Genomic DNA, 21,359 nt, shown 5'->3' on the forward strand with positions numbered 1-21,359 from the left:
AAATCTTCTCATTATGGCTACAGGGACACATTTATGTACTCAAATCGTACAAAATAGACTTCATGAAGCCAATTTATGTTCAAAACGTGAAGCTGTTGTTTCCGAATTAACTAGAGCACGCAGGAGAATGAGAAGACACTTCGCAAATGAATACATGAACTGGAACATGAACCATTGGAGTCAGGTTCTCTTTACATGGTATAACTTTAAACCGACTTACAGTCTTTCACGTGTTGGCGGACGGTTCTTTGACGGCCAGGCGATACATTATAATGCACTTTACAACAAGATAATGCAAGATAACACACTGCCCGAGTTGTTATAAATTTCATTGAAGAGCATAGTTTATCAGATATGAATCCGATAGTGCATCTTTGAAATACTTTAGGGCAACGCACAAGAAATCTGGAATCCACAAAGAACATTCAAGAATTAGCTCAACAGCTTCAGACAGAATGGAACAATGTACCCCATGATTTGATCCTCCAGTTGATACATTCCATGTCTCAACGTTGGGCCGAACTTTGAATAAACGGACGCGGACATACTATTAAATATAATTTTTCGACATTTTATAATGTTACATTAATTTGAATATTAGCGCATATTTTTAATTTTGTAACTCCCTTATCTACTATGATTAAATTCTTTAAAATTGATTATTTATTTGTTTTTATATAGGTGTTAGCTATAAATGACCACAATTTTATTTCCATATATTTAGTAAATAAAAAGTTACAAATATTTTTTAAAGTGATACCAATTTCATTGTGACTAGTTTAACTTTAAGAGGTTATTATTACTTACATTATAATAAATATTGTATTTATTAATAATTATTCTAATGGTAGACTAGTGTATAAATTTTATTGTATATTTACTAAAATTTGTTATACCCCCTCCTAATTTGAACAACGACGCTCCTTTATAATACAATTTTTGTGGTTATGTTCTATTTAGCGTTATTGAGTGAGCGTCTTATAAAATATTGAAAAATAGCTTTAAATTAATTATTTTATATAATCTACTACTTATTAACCTAAAAGAAGAAGTTATTAACGTGACATTCAAGATGTATTCAAGTGACATGAAAGTAATTTTATGGTTCGATTATTTTGAATATATTTGTGCGTTGACTTATCGTTTTCCGTTTCTAGAATTGTTCTGTTATGATTCGATAACAAAGACGTGGAGGATGAAAGAGAAGAAGGAAAGTGAATAAGAAGTAAGACCTATTTAACTTATTAGTTGAAAATATTCTATTAAAAATATTACAGAATTCAGAATGAACATCACTATGTGAGTATTTTGTTATATTGATTTTTTTAGACGTTAAATGTAGAAAACTATTACTATTTTTGATTACAATTTAGGTTTATTACAACAAAGTTTATATACAAATGATTTTATTCCTTACACAATATTATGTGTATTTAAGGGCATCTTTCCAACAGGATACAGTTTGATTTTTACATATAATTTAATAGTGTAAATTAATAGTCAGTTCAAATTAAATTAATTGTATATAAGGTACTGTATCATAATTAATCAGATTAATATTAGTATATATTAGAAAAATACGTTATCAAATCAGTTTATGTATAAATGAATATAAAATAAACTGATTGCGAAAATATTAAAAAGTGATATTATGGTATAGTATTGTATAAGTATCTAATACATATTAAAAAGAGGACTCAATAATGAGATAATCAAGACATATTCAATAGTTGCGAATCTAATTTAATGGATTGTTTTGAATATACACTGTTCCAAAAAATTAACACATCACACCAATAATTATTGATTATTATTAATATTTTCAGAAAATCGTAAAAATAACCGTATACACTCTTTGTATATTTATTTAAAAATAGGATTTTATTTAAATTGTTAAAAATATCTTAAAAAATGTATCTAAAAAAAATAAAAATTAACAATGTTTGATGTTTGTAAAAAATAAAAATTTGAACTATTAATTTATTAGGTGGAAATATTCTATAAAAAATAATACAAAAAGATTTAAAATGAACATCACAATGTGAGTATTTTTTTTAGATATTAAATGGAGAAAACTATTATTGAATATCAACTTTTTTTAATAACAACGTAGATAAATAATACAAAGTTTATATACAAATGATTTTATTTCTTACACAATAATGTATATTTAATGAAATTTTTCCAACAGGATACAGTTTAATTTTTATATACATTTTGATAGTGTAAATTAATAACACTCAATTCAAAATAAATTAATTGTATGTAAATCACTGTATCATAATTAATAAGATTAATATTATTATATTAGAAAAATACATTATAAAATCAGTTTATGTACAAATTAATATAAAATAAATTGATTGTGAAAATTTAAAAAAGAATGTTCATTACAGACAGTATAATATTGTACAAAATCTTTTCTGTAAAATTGAGAATTTAATAATATGGTACATAATATTTTATGAAGAATAAAATAATAATTAATGTGGCACTTAATAGTTAACATTGAAATTAATTTGCTCGAACTTAATCTAATAATATTACTTTACGTTACTTTCAATTTGAATACAAACAATAACAAATAGAAAATGAGTAACAAGCAAGTAAATACGAAAATTTAAAACCCCATTATCCCAAATGCCCCAAATCATCCAGAGACGTGTTTTGCTCAATTTTATTCTGTTGTATCGTGAACGCGGACTTTTGCACGACCGATTGTCCCTGACTCAAGACCGTGTGCCCCTGCGTCACGAAATTCCCGTGCGTGACGCTCTGATTCGAAACGACGACCAGTTTCTGCTGCGTCGGAATGACTTTCTGGTGCTGTTGTACGTTCGGCGTCGACACGAACTTGACCACCGTGTTTTGCTGCGGCGTTGACGGTTGAGGAGTCTGATTCGCCGTCGACGACAGCGTTTGCTTTTGTTGTGTGACGAACACGAATTTCTGATTGCCGGTTTGTTGGCCCACTCTGGATTGGCCCACCATCACAGCCCGGTTTGGTTGTCCCTAAATCAGATTTACAATCAATATAATTTTTTGATTTGGTGGCCACAAAATTGACTTACCTGTACAATTGTGTTTGGGGTCATTGCTCTTGAAATTGCGGCTCCAACTGAAGCTATATTGCTAGATGATGTTGAAACCGGTGGTGGTTGGGGTTGAGTTCGGGCCTTAACGACGGCGTTATGTAACGCCGGCCCTAAATATCCATAATCTTGTTTATATTCTTCGATATTGTCCGGTGTACTCCGCAGGTTTTTTAATACAGGCCCCAGTGCTTTGACCAACATTTGTTTTATCAGCCCTGAAGCCACCCTTTCGATGTTCGACTGTAGATTCGAGGATTCCAAGTGGGTTTCGATTTTTGATCCTTAAAAATTCCATTGTAAAATTTATTATATATCAAGAATTTATTAATTAAAATACTATATAATATTATAATTTACAAACTTGTTTTGTATTTTGAATTCTAATAAATTATATTATATCAAAATAAAATTAATCAAATACAGTGGGGGCCAAAAAATAGTAGAAAGTTTAAAATCAAACATTTTGGAAGATATTTTATAAACAAATTTAATTCATATTTTGTCCAGTCAGTATAAAAAATATATTTCAATATTCTTTATTTTATTTTGTTTTTTTTTACACATCTTATAAATGTTGGAGATATTTCTTTAAACGCAAATTTCAGTCTGATTTGATTGGCCAAAGAAATAGTAAATTTGAATTCAAAAATTAAGCTTTGTGTATGTATTTGACAGCTCAATTAATAATTAGAATTTATTGTTTTTAATATTTATTTTATTTTACCAAATAAATTCACTTTCAGTGAGAAAAAAGAAACACTGATCTCCAGAGAACACATGTTCACATGAAACATTATGGTTTAAATATTACTGATATAACTAAAAACTTGAAAAATAAATCAGTAAACGATCTTTGCTTGTCCTTCAGATAAAATGAATTAATTTTTATACAATATCAGTGTTTAGTAAAACAATCAGGCATCAATTGAATAAAAAAACTTGTAAAGATATATTTCAGTAGAGAAACCATTGGTATCCAAAAAGGATAGTTGTACAAGATTAAAAATTTGCACAAAAATGTATTATCTTATTATTTTAATAAAATGTATTTTGAAGTGATAAATCCATGTTTAATAGAATAGGATCACATGGTAAAAAATACTCTCATTATTCTCCTAATAAAATTTTTGATCTCAAGTACCCCACAGAAAAAGTCAGTAGAGGAATAGTTTTGGTTTGAGGTTCCTTTCCTTGGTGGACTATTAGAAAAAATTGGATTTTCATGCATGATAATGATACAAACCATGCATCTAAAGTTGTTCAAAGTTATTTAAAAGTTAAAAATGTTGAGACTTTGACCAGTGTAAAGTTTAAATCTAAATATAGATGACTTGTGGAACGTCCTCTCGATTAAAACACCAAAACATATTAAATTTAGATAAACTATGGTTATTAATTCAATAGTTGTGTAATTTAATTTCCAACGACCATTGTCGATATTTTATTGAATCTTTGCTTCACCATTTACAGGTGGTTATAATGAACAAAGGGTAACCAACAAAATATTAACAATTATATTTAGTTATGTATAAATTATTTAACATATGTATATTTTTCATAAGTATGTGATTTCTGTGACCAGCCGCACTTCATATCTATTTTGTTTAAGATTTAATTTAAGTGGAAATTATTTTGATTTAGGTACAAAATGAATAGTGTAATTAATTTAAATAAGTTTCCTAATTAATATTGAAATACTATTTCTCTGACCACCACTGTAAATTATTTAAAATACGTACTTTATAATATAATTATTTAAATTTTTATATGTAAAATTTTATAGACCTACCAATATATTTAATTTGTGGTATAATAAAAATTCTAATAACTTCAGGTCCCAATTCTGCCAGCCCTTGCAAAGCTCCATACAGAGATGTGATGGGGACTTTGTCTCCTTGTAACAAAGCATTAGTAAACATCCTAAAAAGTGTTTGTTTTAAGCCTATGTTGCAATGGAAATGTCAAACTCCCACCTTGTCACCCTGGTTTGGATGTTATTGGTGCTTGTGTTAAAGTTTTTACAGATTTGCGCCATTAATCTGGAGGCGAAATCCCTTAGAGCCCAGTGATTGTCCAACTCAGGCCTCATGCACAACTGTTTTGATACAATGCAAGTTGTGACAGCAGGTATCAACTCATGCAACTAAAACACAAACAGTAAACACAACTTTTCGCATTTTATTATATAAAATCTTACATATTTTTCTAGATATAAGGATTGATTATCTAACAGTGCTTTCACCATTCTCATTAAATAAATTAATAAGGCCAAATTATTTTGTACCACATTTACTCTCACACCTTCGATTATGAACGTGCACATTCTTGGCAGCATTTCATGCAAACCTGGATCACATGAAAGACTCTGCAATGCTTCCTGTAACATATTATTACATTTAGTTATTGTTGAGGACAGTAAATTATAGTCCATACCGTTCGTTTTGTTTCATCTGATCCGACACAAGCTTCTGTAATTTCTTTGTAATAAAGTTGTTGTTCCACTGATAATTCATGGGTGGCCAGTTGTTTAATTTGTACCGTTTCGACGTTTTTCAGTTTCTGTTTTCCTGTTGTTGGTTTTCCTGATGTTTCACTAACTGGTTTTTTATTTATAGGATCCACAGATTCCAACTAAAACAAACACTGTTAATAAACACATTAATTTTATTGCACATACACGCACTTTTTGAACACTTTTTGCAACCGGAGGTGGGTTTTCTGGTATTGTGGGCTGCACTCCATCTATAACTAACCAATGTGACCGTAAAGTCACATCAACAGGAGCCTTCGGGTTTATATTTTGTAGTAAATCATTCAAATCTACTTCTTTCTCTTCAATAAAATGTAACTCTCTGCCGCCACCAGTGGCAAACCTAAACGGTAACGATTCAGTGGCTTGAAAACCATATTGGGGCTACAATTAATTCGTAATTATATAAACACCCAAATTATGCTTATTGCTGTATTGTTACCTCAACATTTCGGACTTTTAACGCGGAATCTACATCGTGTTGCATAAGTTTCACCCGTTTGGCATGATGCATGAACTTTGCAGCATCTTGTATAATGTGTTTTAACCTAAACGATATATCGTCCGCCAATTCTTTGGCCGCCTCATCCGGCAAACTGGCGATACCTATGCTTTCGGCGATCACTTTCATCGACTCCGTCGAAAAATTTGTACCGTACAAGTCATTTTCGGTCGTTTTGGACATTATACGTGCCACAATTTACGGTAGCGAGACCACCGTAAACAAACACTTTTTCCGTAGGGCCATCGAACGCCAGAGATTTGTCCCTGGAACACCACCAGGTAGTCTGTGCCACCACGGAAGGGCTGCCAACATTCGGCATTTTTAGGTTAATTTCTTTCGGGGAAGGTGCTAAAGCTCGACTATTCGTTGCTTTCGATCGTCTAACGTTACGTTTTCCTGTTAACCTTTGATGGTTACCATTTCTGAAACGGAAACAGAATGTGTTCATCGAACTTTTTTTGTTAATCCTTTCCTTGTCAAGTTGATTATAATGTTGGCAACCATTGTCATTTGTGCCAACATAACAAATATATTATATGTTTGAATTCAAATTACGTTTGTGAATAAACAATAAGTTTGACATTCAAATCGGAACTGATGGGAGCTTTAATGGGCAATTTGTGATGTATTGAGTAAAATTGAGTTGTTAGTGAAATTAAAGTATATGTAATAAATTATGGTGTTTAAAATTATGAAAAATAATTTGGAAAATATCAAGTTACCAATAAAAATGAATGTAAAAATAAATAAATCTTTATTAAATTCTTAATTTATTTATGTACAATTTACTACAAACTATAAATACAGTTTCTTTATTTCAACACAACATATCATCCCATTCCCATGGGAAGAAATTGTCATGTAACATTCATCATGCAATCATATTACAAAATATTTAAATGTATATGTACTATACTATACTATTTACACATATATATGGCGACGACTTCTTTAATACATTCTGTAATACTAATTACATTTAAAAAATACGCTTGACATCTTTGAACTAATAATATGGCAGTATTTGTGCAAAAAAAATATAAAATTGATTTAAGTCCATTTTGAAATTATTAAAATTCCATACTATAGATAACGTAAGAGTCTCCGCTGAAGTACGCGCCCCTCTCAACCTTAGAGAAACAGCCACCAATATTTTTACTATTTTTGTTATCCAGTACATAATTTTCACGTAGCAGTTGCTTTTGTCGCCGAAATTGGCAACTGCTTTTTCCGGAAGGTTTCCGGTAAACTAAGCGCAAGTTTCGGTACTCATCATCGCGTCCATTTGATTGTGGCTGCTTCTCAGCGATTGACGGATGTGCCTTTCCCTTTTTGGAAGTTCCCGTCTTATGTTTACATTCTTAAAGTTTCTCACGGTGGTTTCGTTCAGATACAATTTTCGAAAAAATAATCCTATTAGTTTAAGTAATAGTTTCAACATTCCTTGATCTTACTCATTTCCATTTAGAAGTAAATTGTAAAATCCACCGGTGAAACCGTTAGTTATAAATTTGATATTCAAGTCAGAAGGGACGGAAGGTTTAATGGACAATTTGTGATGTATACCATTAAGTGAAACTGTGTTGTTATTGAAATTCAACGTCACATAATTGTATTCGTCATCTTGTATTGGTTCTAGGGTTAGTTGTTTCTTATTGTTTCAACAATAAGTTTGTCTTTTTAATGATATTTTGATATCACCCAGGTCCATTACTAAGCCGTTAGCGTTGTTGTAGGGTCGCAAATAGAAAGATTAATTGATTGATATTATTCATTTTAACATTTGAATACCCGAGATCTAAACTTCCCGACTTCCTCAACCAGGCTTTGGAGAATTCAAACTAAAAATAATACATTTAATAATTATTCGTTTGAAAATTTTCCGTATATACTGAAAAATTCCAATTTCCTCGACCATTCTTTCAGCACACCTAAAAATGATCGCATTTCCATCGACTTATTACAACTGACGAACGACGCGGGCAATCCTGGTAAATAATGATAAGCCAGCCACCTTAAATCTATAAATCTTGGTTCTTTCCAGAGACAGTTTTAAAGAGGGGTTTCTTCATTAAATTTCAGAGAAATAAATCGATCCAAATCGGAACTATTATATATTGAAAGTATCTCCACTTTATGTAGTTGTCCATCACTTTACAGCAATGTAATAAATTATGGCGTTTAAAATTATGATAAATAATTTGGAAAATATCAAGTTTCTAATAAAAATGAATGTAAGAATAAATAAATCTTTATTAAATTCTTAATTTATTTATGTACAATTTACTACAAACTATAAATACAGTTTCTTTATTTCAACACAACATATCATCCCATTCATATGGGAAGAAATTGTCATGTAACATTCATCATGCAATCATATTACAAAATATTTAAATGTATATGTACAAAATATACTATTTACACATATATATGGCGACGACTTCTTTAATACATTCTGGTATAATACTAATTACATTTAAAAAATACGCTTGACATCTTTGAACTAATAATATGGCAGTGTTTTGTGCATTGACTCGATTAACATTCAATTGCCTATTGGACAAGAATTCAACATCACGTTCTTCCTTTCCTCCATGTCCGTCCAATCTGTGATATCATTTCGAACCATGATATTCCGAATGCAACCCTTGAAGTTCTCTACCACCTTCAACGTTCCCGTAGGCGCATTATCTGAAAAAAAAGCGTTTCAACATTTCTTCCTGCTTGTGACTATAAATACTTACCAGCAATTCCACCTATGTAAAGCGGCGCATTTATTTCGTCAGTGTTACTGTCGGACTGTACCCACGTTTTGACTATGCCGTCGATATTGACGGTCAATTCGGAACCGGAGTAAGAGGCCGTTACGTTGTGCCATTTATTGTTGCACAACGCGACGTCCGAATTCAAATTGTTCGACACGTTGTTGGTCTTTCCGTTGCCCTTGTCGATCGCCATCACGACCGCCCCGTTCTGCAATTCGATGGATAACGCCGGACTGTTGCCCGGATTTGACACACTCAGTAAGATGCCGTTGGGTTCCGACGTCCTAAATTCGAACCTGAGGTCGAGGATTTTCGATACTTGAAAGTCCCTCTCTGGAAAACATGAAATTGATTCGAGTCCGTTTTGATATTATTAAAATTCCTTACTGTAGATAACGTAAGAGTCTCCGCTGAAGTACGCGCCCCTCTCAACCTTAGAGAAACAGCCACCAATATTCTTACTATTTTTGTTATCCAGTAGGTCAACTTGGGTGTCGTTGTATTTGAAATTTTTTATGCAACCTCTGAATGGACGTAGTACCTTAAATTCAAACATTTTAGATGAGAATATTGTATGTTTTTGTAAATATTTACCACATTTTGACCCGGATATCCAATTGGTATATCACCCAAATACATGTGAGGCCGTATGTTGATGTTGGGAACTTTAGAAGTTTGCTTGTACATATCCAAAACTATTGTCAGTTTTGGATTCTTCTTAATAGTAAGCGTGTGCCATTCCCCATCGTTTACCACATTGGGGACCACAATTACCTTTTCCCTTTTACTTTTTATTTTGAAATGTACCTTTCCATCTCTCAACTCCAGTAACATATAATGTCCTTTTCTATTATTACTAGGCTACAAGTATCACAAGAAAAACATTACATTAATACAAGTTTCCAGCAAAAATAATCTTTTTCATACAGGAAAAAAAAAATTCTTTCTAAACCTCACCTCTGCAAACAAAAGCATTCCGTCGGGATAAAACGTCCTGAACTGCAGAGAAATTTTGTAATGCTTCTTCAAATTAACCGACATAATTTTCACGTAGCTGTTGGTTTTGTCGCCGAAATTGGCAACTGCTTTTTCCGGAACGTTTCCGGTAAACGAAGCGCAAGTTTCGGTACTCATCATTGCGTCCATTTGATGGTGGCCGCTTCTCAGCGATTGACGGATGCGCTTTTCCCTTTTTGGAAGTTCCCGTCCTATGTCTACATTCTTAAAGTTTCTCACAGTGGTTTCGTTCAGATACAATTTTCTAAAAAATAATCCCATTAGTTTAAGTAATAGTTTCAACATTCCTTAATCTTACTCATTTCCATTTAGAAGTAAATTGTAAAATCCACCGGTGAAACCGTTAGTTATAAATTTGATATTCAAATCAGAAGGGATGGAAGGTTTAATGGGCAATTCATGATCTATATCATTAAGTGAAACTATGTTGTCATTGAAATTCAACGTCACATAATTGTATTCGTCATCTTGTATCGGTTCTAGGGTTATTTGTTTCTTATTGCTTTCAACAATAAGTTTATCTCTTAATGATATTTTGACACCAGCCAGGTCCATCACTAAGCCGTTAGCGTTGTTGTATGGTCGCAAATAGAAAGACAATTGATTGATATTATTCGTTTTAACACTTGAATACTCGAGGTCTAAACTTCCCGACTTCCTCAACCAGGCTTTGGAGAATTCAAACTGAAAAATAATACATTTAATAATTATTAATTAAATAAATAAAAACATTAACCTTTTCGTTTGAAAGTTTTCCGTAATTTCTTAAAAATTCCAATTTCCTCGACGATTCTTTCAGCACACCTAAAAATGATCGCATTTCGATCGACTTATTACAACTGACGAACGACGCGGGCAATCCTGCTAAATAATGTTGTGCCACTTTAAATCTGTATATCTTGGTTCCTTCCAGAGACAGTTCTAAAGAAAGGGGGGTTTCTTCATTAAGTTTCAGAGAAATAAATCGATCGAAACCGGAACTGTTATATATTGAAAGTATCTCCACTTTATGTAGTTGTCCATCATTGACTCTTGTTGGTAATACTAATTCAGGTGTGTCGTTGTTTTTTACACTGTAGTGTAACTGACCATCTTTCAAATATAGTACCATGTATTTACACTGAAATATATTTTGTTGTTTTATTTAAAATATATTATGACTGAATTAACTGACCTGATTGTCTTCTTGATGTTCGCTGTAATAAATAAGGCTGTTTTCGTCGAATGTCTTGAATTCAAATGTCAAAGCTATCTCTTTAACCTTGGTGATTGCACCTTTGGTTACTTCTCCTTTTCCATAACCTCGTCCATTCCAGAATTCTATTTTTGTATTATTGGTTGATAAAGAACACCTGAAAGATCGAATCTTAATTTTTGTTTAAACTTATTCATGATAATTTACTCTTCTTTAGCTCCAGCACAAAATCCGTCAGTAGTCTTGAAATTCCACAATCCTACTGTTTCTTTGTTGTACTTCATAGCGAATAGTGTTCCTGTATTTATAGATTTGTCAAAGCCCACGGTAATGTTGCGTATATTGTCGCTTATCTCAAAAACGTCTTCAATAGTTTTGACTTCCTTCTGGTTATGGACAATATTGAGATTTTGACCATTTCTAAAACACACTCATTAATTAAAATATTACCGTTAATATTACGTTGCAATTTGTTACCTTATAATCTGAATATTACTACAGTTGTGGTAATACACAAAGTCGATCGATTTACTTTTAAAAGTAATGTTTATTTTACCACTAGTCGCAGAAAAATTCAAAAACGAAGTCTCCCCAATTTGTATGCTCATAAGTGACGGACATGATTCGCAGGTAAAGGTGAAGCCGAACTTTCCGAAGAACTCGTTAGTCGGAACGTACGATCTTCTACAATCTGTTAAATTCAAGTATACGGGAAGCTGAAAGAAATTATCCCTAGTTGAGGAATTTAATTTTATAAATCGTTCATGTCACTTACGCCATCAGAAAGGTGTTGCGCATCTTTTATTAATCCGCGGAGATCCTTGATCCTCTGCGACAGTTGACTGAACTGGGACGATGTGTTGTGTAGTTTATGTTCGTTTAATTTCTCATTGACCTCGTCCAGAAGAGAACCATTTGAATTAACGTCTATAAAATCCGTTATCTGTTTCTTGAACTTGTCTATTTCTGCAAACGATAAAATTACATTAATTAGCACTATTAGCTTGTGCATGCTTAAACATGTAATACCTTCTTTGGACGTCAGATTTAAATATTTTTGAAAGTCCTTCTTCAAAGAGTACTGAAAGCTGAGGTTTAAATTGGCCACACCCGCAATTATACCGTGGATGTGGTCGGAAATGTTTTCGCTTCGTCCGATCACAACTTCCAACGTGTTCTTTGTTCTGTTCCCTATTACATGTCCCATTTCATTTAGTATTGCATTTAGATCGTTGTTCTTTCTACCTGTGGTCTTGATGTTGTATTTAAGCTTCTCCACGTCGTTTCTGACGTTTTTATACTCTAAAAATTGTTGTATTAATTTCCACGTAGGCTATAACTGTTGACTACTTACCGCTTGTAAGTTGCTTCATGTTTTTTATTCTGTGTTTTAATCTGTCAGAGAGGGCTTTGGATAGTGTCGCTGTTACAACCACTGAATCACCACCATCAGGTGCTAAAACGTTCCATGCCATTTCTAAATCGTCCTTTGTTTCCAAACTAATTTTCCTCAGTTGTTTTATTTGAGTTACTATCTCTCCGTAAGCAACGCTGGCGTTAATTTTCCTCCATTCGTCCGTTGTGAAATTAAACAACCTGCAATGTGGAATATTAAAATTGATTGAGAAACAATTTTTTCAAAACTTACTCTCTGTATTCTTCTAATGTGCTGTTCAAATTATCCACGTGATCTTCTACATCCCCAATCAGTTCATCAATGTCAATTTTATTGGGTGTCCGTCTTTTTCTTAAACTCGCAGTAGATTCATGCAAGGCGTCATTTACTGAAACTAGACTTTCGTAAAGTTTAGTGGTTTGTTCCAGTAATATTGAGGAAGCGGACAACTTTTGCAAATTGGTGTCTAATTCTTTATCAACTGTTGTGCTTTTGTTATACATTTTTGAAATAACATCCATTAATTCATTATAACGATTTTTGTTGGCAATATTTTTTCCTTCGGCAATATTTATTGATTTATTAACGTCTTCGTTGATTTTTTTTAGATCTTTGAGTTTGGCTATTAATTTATGGATTTCCGGTATTAATTTATTTGGGTTGGTTATGGGGTTTCCATAAATTTTATCAATTTCTTTAATAACTTCGTTGCATCTTTTCAATTGCGGTTCATATTTAATTTTTGTTAATTCTTTGTGCTTCTGTTTAATTTTCTTAAGTATGTCGGTCGCTTTTCTTAACGCGTCCTTAACATCCACGTCCTCAGTATTAAACAGTTTTAAATCCCTGATAATTTTTAATATCGATTTTTCCGCTTTGTTAATCTCAATTTTCAACGTTTCAGTTTGTTCATAAAGTTTTTTCACGACATCAGTATTAAGTTCGTTTTTATACTGATCAACTTCAGTTCCTATATAATCTACGGACTCTTCCAGGGAGTCTAGATCCGCGTTTTTAATCAATGACTCAAGTCTTTCTTTCAATTTTGCATATTTGTCAGAAAGTAAATTATACTGTTGTACTTTATCCGTGAGTTCATCCCAAGGAGGACCAATCCCACCATCAAACAAGTGAAACGTTGCTGTAACATTTTTGTCCAATTCATCCAGTGCTTTGAACAAGAGCTGTGTACATTGGTCGCAGGCTATAAATAAAATAAACAAGGTTTAAATAAAGAACGAATAACCATCGTAGAGGATCATTATTACGTTTGCATTCTCCGTCCTTAACATAAAACTTCTCGATGGGTGAACGGCTCGAACTTTCGCACTCATCACATTTCGGCCCTCCGAATCCCGGCTTGCACTCGCATTCACCCATTTCATTGCATCTGGCCGTCGTTGCGTTGTTGCAGCCGCAAGGTTCACATTTCGTACCCTTCTTGTAATAGCCCACCTCGCACTCTTCGCACCTCGGCCGTTTGTATCCTGAAATAGCAATTATTGAACAGTTTGTTAACTCCTATTGGGAGAGTCGTACCTTCTTTGCAATTGCACACGTATCCGCTGGCTGTTTCTTCGCAACTCACGGCGTTGTTTTGAGTGGCGGAAGGACATTGACAGGCCAGACAGGCGCCAGATCCTTCTTTGTCTCGGTAGTAGCCGGGGGCGCAGTTCTCGCAATGTTCGCCGGACGTGTTGTTGCGACAGTCCTTTGAAATGATAAATAATAATTAATAATGATCACTTTGTGTTAGATTTCAGTACCTTGCAGTGGCCTGTGTTGGGGTCACAGTCGTCGGAATTGCCGCTGCACTCGCATCTTTTCGCCACCCCTATGATCTTCGGTATGTAGGAGGCACTGGTTGGGAACGATCTGAAGTATCCTTTATTTGGATCCTGACATGACAGCCCCGTATATTCTGCTGGACATTTGCATTTTTCCACAGTGTGGTAGGTACTGGCGACTGGGTACGACATATCTGATTTATCCAAATGCATTGTTACTCTAAAACCATCGTTACATTTACAAACTGCACCACTTATTTATAGAACACTCATGATCTAATTTATTTGATCGTTACTTACTCTCTTTTGTCGCTCAGTTCGATTATAATTTCGGTTACGTTTTGAAGTACGACCATCAAACAATCCCTGTTTAACGTTTTGTGACATTCTTTCGGTAGAATTTTATTTGGCGCTTCGATTCTCCATTTTCCTTCATCCAATCTAACTTCCGTGCTCGTTCTATCGTAGTTTCCTATTACGATATGTTTTGCATTTTTTATGCGAGCCCGGAAATTAACTTGTGGTTCTATGCTCAAATATCCTCCATAGGATGTTGTGAGGTCGCCGACGAAAGGCAACTTCAAACAATAACTTCCACGCCTCTAAAAATGCAAAATTTTATCCATTGTTTTATTTTAATACATTATTTAATTTGTAACTAATATTTTGACTATTTTTGGAAAACTTATACAATACATAAAACACTTTCCACTTATTTGTTATTTTTATTATATTCCAAATTCAAAAATCAGAATATGAAGTACCAGAAGTAAGAAAGCCAAAAATTGAATATGGAGTATCAGAAGTCAGAGCACCGAAAATTGAATACGGAGTACCGGAGGTAAGAGAAGGTAAAATCGAATATGGAGTACCTGAAGTAAGAGAACTAAAAATCGAATACGGAGCACCGGAGCTAAGAGAACCGAAAATCAAATACAGAGTACCAGAAGTAAGAGAACCGAAAATCGAATATAGAGTACCTGAGGTAAGAGAACCGAAAATCGAATATGGAGTACCAGAAGAAATGGAACCGAAAATGGAATACGGAGTACCTGAAGCAAGAAAGCCATAAATCGAATACGGAGTACCAGAAGTAAGAGAACCTAAAATCGAATATGGAGTACCAGAAGTCAGAGCACTGACTATAATAATGTCCGAAATGTATTTTTCCTGTTTAGGCATTTAAATCGCCAAATTGATTTCCGACATTCATTAAAATAGCAATTAAAAATCAATTTACCATCATACATTTTACATTTTCTTTAAATGAAGGAATTTCTTTAATCGAATTTTAACATTTATTTTGTGAGAGATTTTATCGATAAGTTAGTATAAATTATCGAACATCTTCTTGTAAAAATCAGTTAAGTTATCGCATTAGAATAGAAAACATCATGTCTAACCATCTGGTAAAGTTTGTAGTTTTCTATACTGTAACAATTTTTAAAACTTCTTTTTTAGGTTTTAATTTGTTCGACACTATTCGTGTATCAAGCAGCAGCATCGTTTTACCCAGGTCAAAGAAATGCCAATCCCCCGTTTAAAATCACTCAATACACGGTACCAGCTGCAAAAGTGAGTGCTCCCAGCTCTACTTATGGAGTACCCAATCTTGTTTACGGAGTTCCAGTGGTCAACCCACCACCTGTCTCTTACGATGGCCCAATAGTTAAATCTCGCTACGTTCAGTACACTAAGACATCGAACAAGAACGGACTAGTAAGGGCGAAAAATGTTAAAAGTATAAAACTGTACAGTGCACCACAAGTAAGGACACCAAAAACTGAATATGGAGTACCAGAAGTAAGAAAACCAAAAATTGAATATGGAGTACCAGAAGTCAGAGCACCGAAAATCGAATACGGAGTACCAGAAGTAAGAGAACCGAAAATCGAATATGGAGTACCGGAGGTAAGAGAACCGAAAATAGAATACGGAGTACCTGAAGTAAGAGAACCAAAAATCGAATACGGAGTACCAGAAGTAAGAGAACCAAAAATCGAATACGGAGTACCAGAAGTAAGAGAACCGAAAATCGAATACGGAGTACCAGAAGTAAGCGAACCAAAAATTGAATATGGAGTACCAGAAGTCAGAGCACCGAAAATCGAATACGGAGTACCAGAAGTCAGAGCACCAAAAATCGAATACGGAGTACCAGAAGTCAGAGCACCGAAAATCGAATACGGAGTACCAGAAGTCAGAGCACCGAAAATTGAATACGGAGTACCAGAAGTCAGGGAACCGAAAACAGAATACGGAGTACCAGAAGAAATTAAAGAACCAGAAATCGAGTATGGAGTACCGGAAGTAAGGAAACCGGCCGTCGAATATGGAGTACCGGATTTTGAAATACCGTCAACCAGTTACGGAGTACCCATCAAGGTTCCCCAAACTGAATATGGTGTTCCAAATTTCTAAACTCTTTGTCGATGTGTATGTTAAAGTATAAATATATATTTATTATGTTGTTGCCCAAATTGCTGTTTACTTACACAATCAGTTGTTGGCGTTCCCTTTTCCACCAACTTCATCCAATTATAGTTGGAATCTTCGCAAGTCTTGCTCCTTCCGAAACAGAAACATTTCGTGCACCCCGCCTCCTTCCCCATATAAAGCCCGAACGTCGCCGGTTTGCACTTGTTGCACTTGGGACCGGTGACGTATTCCTTGCAGAAACAAACGCCCGCGTCCGTGCAATTTTTGTGGGTACTACCGACGGAATCGCAGTTGCACGGTACGCAGTTGCCCATGTTGTCTTTGTGGAACTCGTTCATGCAGGAGGAGCAGTTGGCGTCCATGAAGCCGTGTTTGCAAGTGCAGGCACCTGTGTCTTTGTCGCATTGATGGTTCGTACCTTTTTTGTAACACGTGCATGGCTGAAGGACAAACGGTGTGGTTAAGTGGTGCGAGTGGATGTTTTATTGTTCCTTACCTTGCAACCGATGCCGGGTTCGTATCCCCAGGTGTTGGGTTTGCAGCGGGAGCAGTCGTCTCCTTCGGTGTTCGGTGGACAGACGCATCTGCCGTTGTGCGGATCGCAGATGTGTCCGGGTAGAGGGCATGGGTCGCATTCTGCGGAACAGCTAGATAATTATGGTTCTATTTGGGGGACAAGACTTACTTAAACAAGTATTGTGGCTCGTTTCATAATAGCCTGTGTCGCATTTGTCGCACTTCTTGCCGGTTACTCCTTCTTTGCAATGACAGTTTCCGTTTTTGTCGCACGTTGCATCAACTGATCCGAATCTGTTGCATTCGCACGGTTCGCACGAAGAGTTCTTCTTCCAAAATTCGTCCTAAAATTTTATTTTTAAGTACAACACTTAATAAATAAATATTTTGTATGTTTGTTATTACTTTACAACGGTCGCACTTATCTCCAGCAAAGTTATCCTTGCATCTACACTTGCCGTTTGGATCGCAAGCCAAGATGAGGGAACCATCCTTGTCACACTCACAAGCTGTAACAAAAATATTAAATTACTTAAATGCTTTGTATCAATTATTTACAGACTTCAACAGAAGTTGCACCACGGTACCAATAAAAAATTAATGTTAATTGAATATTTGAGACGTAATTACCATTTTAGTACATAAAAATGTGCGACCGCGGCGTGTTAATCTGCTAGCTTAACAAGATACTTAACATATTTTAGACATAATTGGGTATTTAACATACTTTTTATGATATGAAAACCCACTGATTTTAGTCATATCTCGCATTTACATGCGTCCGCAACTTTTATTGCTGTTTAATTGACGTGAGATACACTCTTCGACGTCCCGTAATTTTTGATTATAAATTCTGTGGAGATATGAAGAAATTATAGACAAGATTATCTATTGAGTTTTAAATAATTTCAGAAATTAATTGTTTCCAATGGCGACTCGTCCGGGTTGAGTCTGGTGAGGCACATTATATATAAAACAAGCAAAAAGAAACAAAAAGTTTTTTTTTTATTTACGCATAATTAACAACATAAAATTCGAATGATCAATTGTTTTATCATGGTAAATTTAGTCCCCAAGATACATTTTTCAAATCACAAAAATCCCTTTTATGTCAAATATCTTCAGTATTCTTTGAAAATAAAAGACATGGCCAAGATAATAATATTTATTATTTAATAAATTTATTCATTTCTGTTCTGTTAGCTATCAAATTTTTCGTATCAAGATATATCCTGACCGTCCCAATAACTGGAGGATGTGGTGTGTATTTTATTCGAAGTTTAGGACAATTTGGACCAAAATGAAGATGTGAGACTGTCATTCGTAGCAGAGGTGCAAATACCCCATTAAGTTCAAATTTTTATTTTTTATAAACATCAAATTTTGTTAATTTTTAATTTTTATAGAAAAACAATATTTTTTAACATTGTATATATATTTATATATAACAATATATTATATATAAGAATTATAAAAAATCTATTTTTAAAACAATATACAGAATATATAGAACAAACGAGAATAACAAAAACTTTTTTTATTTATGTATAGTCAACTACATAAAATTCGAATGATCAGTTGTTTTATCATGGTAAATTTAGTCCCCAAGATATATTTTTCAAAACCAAAAATCCCTTTTATACTAAATATCTTCACTATCTTTTGAAAATAAAAGATGTGACCAACAAACATAATAATATTTAATATTTAATAAATTTATTTACTACTATACTTCCTGTTAGTTAATTTGTCATTCGTAGCAAAGGTTTATTATAAACATCAAATTTTGTTAATAGTTAATTATTTTATGAAAACAATATTTGATAATAATATAATAAATATACAAAGGGAGCATACGTTTATGTTTCCCTTTTTCAGGGAATTCATTATTAATAAAAATGAATTATTATTGGTGTGTATTGTTTAAATATTAAGAAATTTTCTATTTTAAATAATAAAAACATAAAAAATGTATTTTTAATACTAACGTTATATAAAATTATTTTTATAGGTGAGGTACTGTCTCACCTTCCTCATTTGAGTACATTATATATAGTACAAACAAATAAAAACAAAAACATTTTTTTATTTATATATAATTAACAATTTGAATGATTAGTTGTTTTATCATGGTAAATTTAGTCCCCAAAATCTTTTATACAAAATATCTTCACTATCTTTTGAAAATAAAAGATATGACCAAAAAAAAGAAATACAATATTTTTAAGATTTTACATATATATGTGTATGTAACAATATATTATATATAACAATTATATATTTATATATGACGATTATAAAAAAATCTATTTTTGAAAAAATATACAAAGAGTGCATAAGTTTATTTCTCCCCTTTTCAGAAACTAATAATGGATTATTATTGGTGTGATGTAATAATTATTTGGAACAGTCTTTTGTTTAAATATTAAGAAATTTTCTATTTTAAAGAATAAAAACATAAGAAAAGTATTTTTAATGCTAACGTTACGTCAATTAAATCATTTTCATACATGAAGTACTGCCTCACCTTCCTCATCTGATTGTTTCAAATTCTTGGCATTAAAAAGATCAATAAAATTTGACTATTAATGAAGTTTATGAGTCGGAAAAATTGAGCTAATAACTCATTAAACATAATTATAGTTTAAGTCTAGTTATTAGAAATTTAGCAATTAAGTTCAGAGGTCAATTAACCATAAAAAATAACCATGACTCGATTTCATTTTGGAATAAAAATTAAATGATTGTAATTTGAGTTGTTTAGATAAATTTCAATGTTTATTTAATGAAAATATTGAGTATAAACTAGCCACGGCCACAAAAGAGTCATTCATCAAGATTTTTTCTTTCCCAAGTTATATTGTAACACCATTATGCCATTATTTATTAAAGTATGTCTATATAATAATGGTTAGTAAATGTTCAACAGGCGAGGCATTGTTGCACACTTTTGTAAATAAACTATAATAATGTAAATTTGATTAACAATAAATCAAAATGGAGTCCGGCAATGACGAAATTGCGGACCGTACATGGAATAATGCTAATGGCCGAGACGAAGAAATCGAAAAATAACTATGACAAATTGGACGGACAATCGTTTCTATTTTTTATTCTTAGTAAATTGATGAAAATCACAAGCCGCATTTTTAAACAGCCCATATATATTTGCATAATAATCTATGTTGTTTGCGGGAAGATTGTAATTTTATATTCAAATTTGCTAATCATATTCAAATCGTTTAGGTTTAATGGCTTCATCATCTTACGTTACCTATCGACACTTATTTAAAAACGTGCCATTATTTTTTTGCAAGGTTTCTATAATTATGGGTCTCAAAAATATAAAAAAAACTGTGACGAATCGAATTTATATTTGAGGGACACTTTTAGTTTTCAACTATTCTAGCTAGTTTGGCAATTTTCCAGACAACTTCTTGCCAGATTCCATGTTTTATTGGACATTAATATTGTTTAGTTAAATATCGAACATAAAGTTAATTTATTAATCTGGTTGCCGGATGCGTCCAATCTTATTAACTGTCAGTATAATTTGAAAATTCGGTAAACAAACATTAATTTTCATTGAGTGTTAATATGTGTGTGAATTCCTCGGTTATTTATTTAACACCCGACGTTATAAATAAACACTTGTGTGGAAAATCGGAATGTTGTACGTTGCATGCATTTTTGTGGTCTAACGGTAACCGTTGCAAGCAAATATTTCACTAATATGCGTAACAAATCAACTGCAATGTATTATGTTAATAAATGTTACACTGCGTTAAACAAATATTTTCATTGGCCGATCCGAAAACGAGCCAGACACGATTTTAATAATATGAATATGAAACTTCAAGCGGCTTCTAAACAGCTTCCAACGCGGACAGTTAAATCAATAATGGTTTGCATTACTAGACTAGTCACAATGAAATAGGTATAAATATTTAAAATGTAAACAATTCGCATAATTTTTAAGATAGCCATCTACGCATTATATACATATACATACATTTTAACGTTATAAAAAACTTCGTTATTTTTTTAATATCCGTAGAAAAAAAATAATTGAAATTTATCATAAAATGGTTCAGAATAGACTTGTTTTTAT

General features: G+C 32.9%; 3 protein-coding genes across 3 annotated transcripts in view; 1 reads left to right on the forward strand and 2 right to left on the reverse strand.

The window, feature by feature from the left end:
* Positions 1–2,347: 2,347 nt before the first annotated feature.
* Positions 2,348–6,600, reverse strand: LOC109596083 (transcription initiation factor TFIID subunit 6-like). The gene is made up of 8 exons (XM_020011534.2): positions 6,068–6,600; positions 5,779–6,009; positions 5,529–5,726; positions 5,293–5,472; positions 5,069–5,238; positions 4,885–5,015; positions 3,072–3,376; positions 2,348–3,012 (listed from the first exon to the last, which is right to left on the reverse strand). Exons 1-8 carry the CDS (start codon positions 6,308–6,310, stop codon positions 2,632–2,634), a joined length of 1,839 nt encoding a protein of 612 aa, XP_019867093.2. The 5' UTR covers positions 6,311–6,600; the 3' UTR covers positions 2,348–2,631.
* A 1,785-nt stretch (positions 6,601–8,385) lies between these two features.
* LOC109596062 (laminin subunit alpha-1-like) overlaps positions 8,386–21,359 on the reverse strand; it is a 178,550-nt gene continuing 165,576 nt past the window's right edge. The window contains exons 15-36 of the mRNA XM_049967010.1: positions 17,654–17,757; positions 17,418–17,592; positions 17,229–17,368; positions 16,789–17,172; positions 14,594–14,895; positions 14,273–14,513; positions 14,046–14,217; positions 13,775–13,993; positions 12,759–13,710; positions 12,465–12,706; positions 12,140–12,412; positions 11,886–12,076; positions 11,588–11,826; positions 11,318–11,530; positions 11,090–11,267; positions 10,652–11,035; positions 10,214–10,599; positions 9,856–10,159; positions 9,493–9,759; positions 9,286–9,439; positions 8,878–9,231; positions 8,386–8,824 (exon numbers count right to left, since the gene is read on the reverse strand). Coding sequence (XP_049822967.1) covers positions 8,679–8,824; positions 8,878–9,231; positions 9,286–9,439; positions 9,493–9,759; positions 9,856–10,159; positions 10,214–10,599; positions 10,652–11,035; positions 11,090–11,267; positions 11,318–11,530; positions 11,588–11,826; positions 11,886–12,076; positions 12,140–12,412; positions 12,465–12,706; positions 12,759–13,710; positions 13,775–13,993; positions 14,046–14,217; positions 14,273–14,513; positions 14,594–14,895; positions 16,789–17,172; positions 17,229–17,368; positions 17,418–17,592; positions 17,654–17,757 — 6,020 coding nt within the window. The 3' untranslated portion in view covers positions 8,386–8,678. The remainder of the gene's footprint in view (positions 8,825–8,877; positions 9,232–9,285; positions 9,440–9,492; positions 9,760–9,855; positions 10,160–10,213; positions 10,600–10,651; positions 11,036–11,089; positions 11,268–11,317; positions 11,531–11,587; positions 11,827–11,885; positions 12,077–12,139; positions 12,413–12,464; positions 12,707–12,758; positions 13,711–13,774; positions 13,994–14,045; positions 14,218–14,272; positions 14,514–14,593; positions 14,896–16,788; positions 17,173–17,228; positions 17,369–17,417; positions 17,593–17,653; positions 17,758–21,359) is intronic.
* On the forward strand, positions 15,578–16,767 carry LOC109596121 (periaxin). Its single transcript, XM_020011600.2, has 2 exons — positions 15,578–15,702; positions 15,755–16,767. Exons 1-2 carry the CDS (start codon positions 15,688–15,690, stop codon positions 16,712–16,714), a joined length of 975 nt encoding a protein of 324 aa, XP_019867159.1. The 5' UTR covers positions 15,578–15,687; the 3' UTR covers positions 16,715–16,767.

Source organism: Aethina tumida, chromosome 4, assembly GCF_024364675.1.
Source record: "Aethina tumida isolate Nest 87 chromosome 4, icAetTumi1.1, whole genome shotgun sequence".
Classification (NCBI taxonomy): Eukaryota; Metazoa; Arthropoda; class Insecta; order Coleoptera; family Nitidulidae; genus Aethina; species Aethina tumida.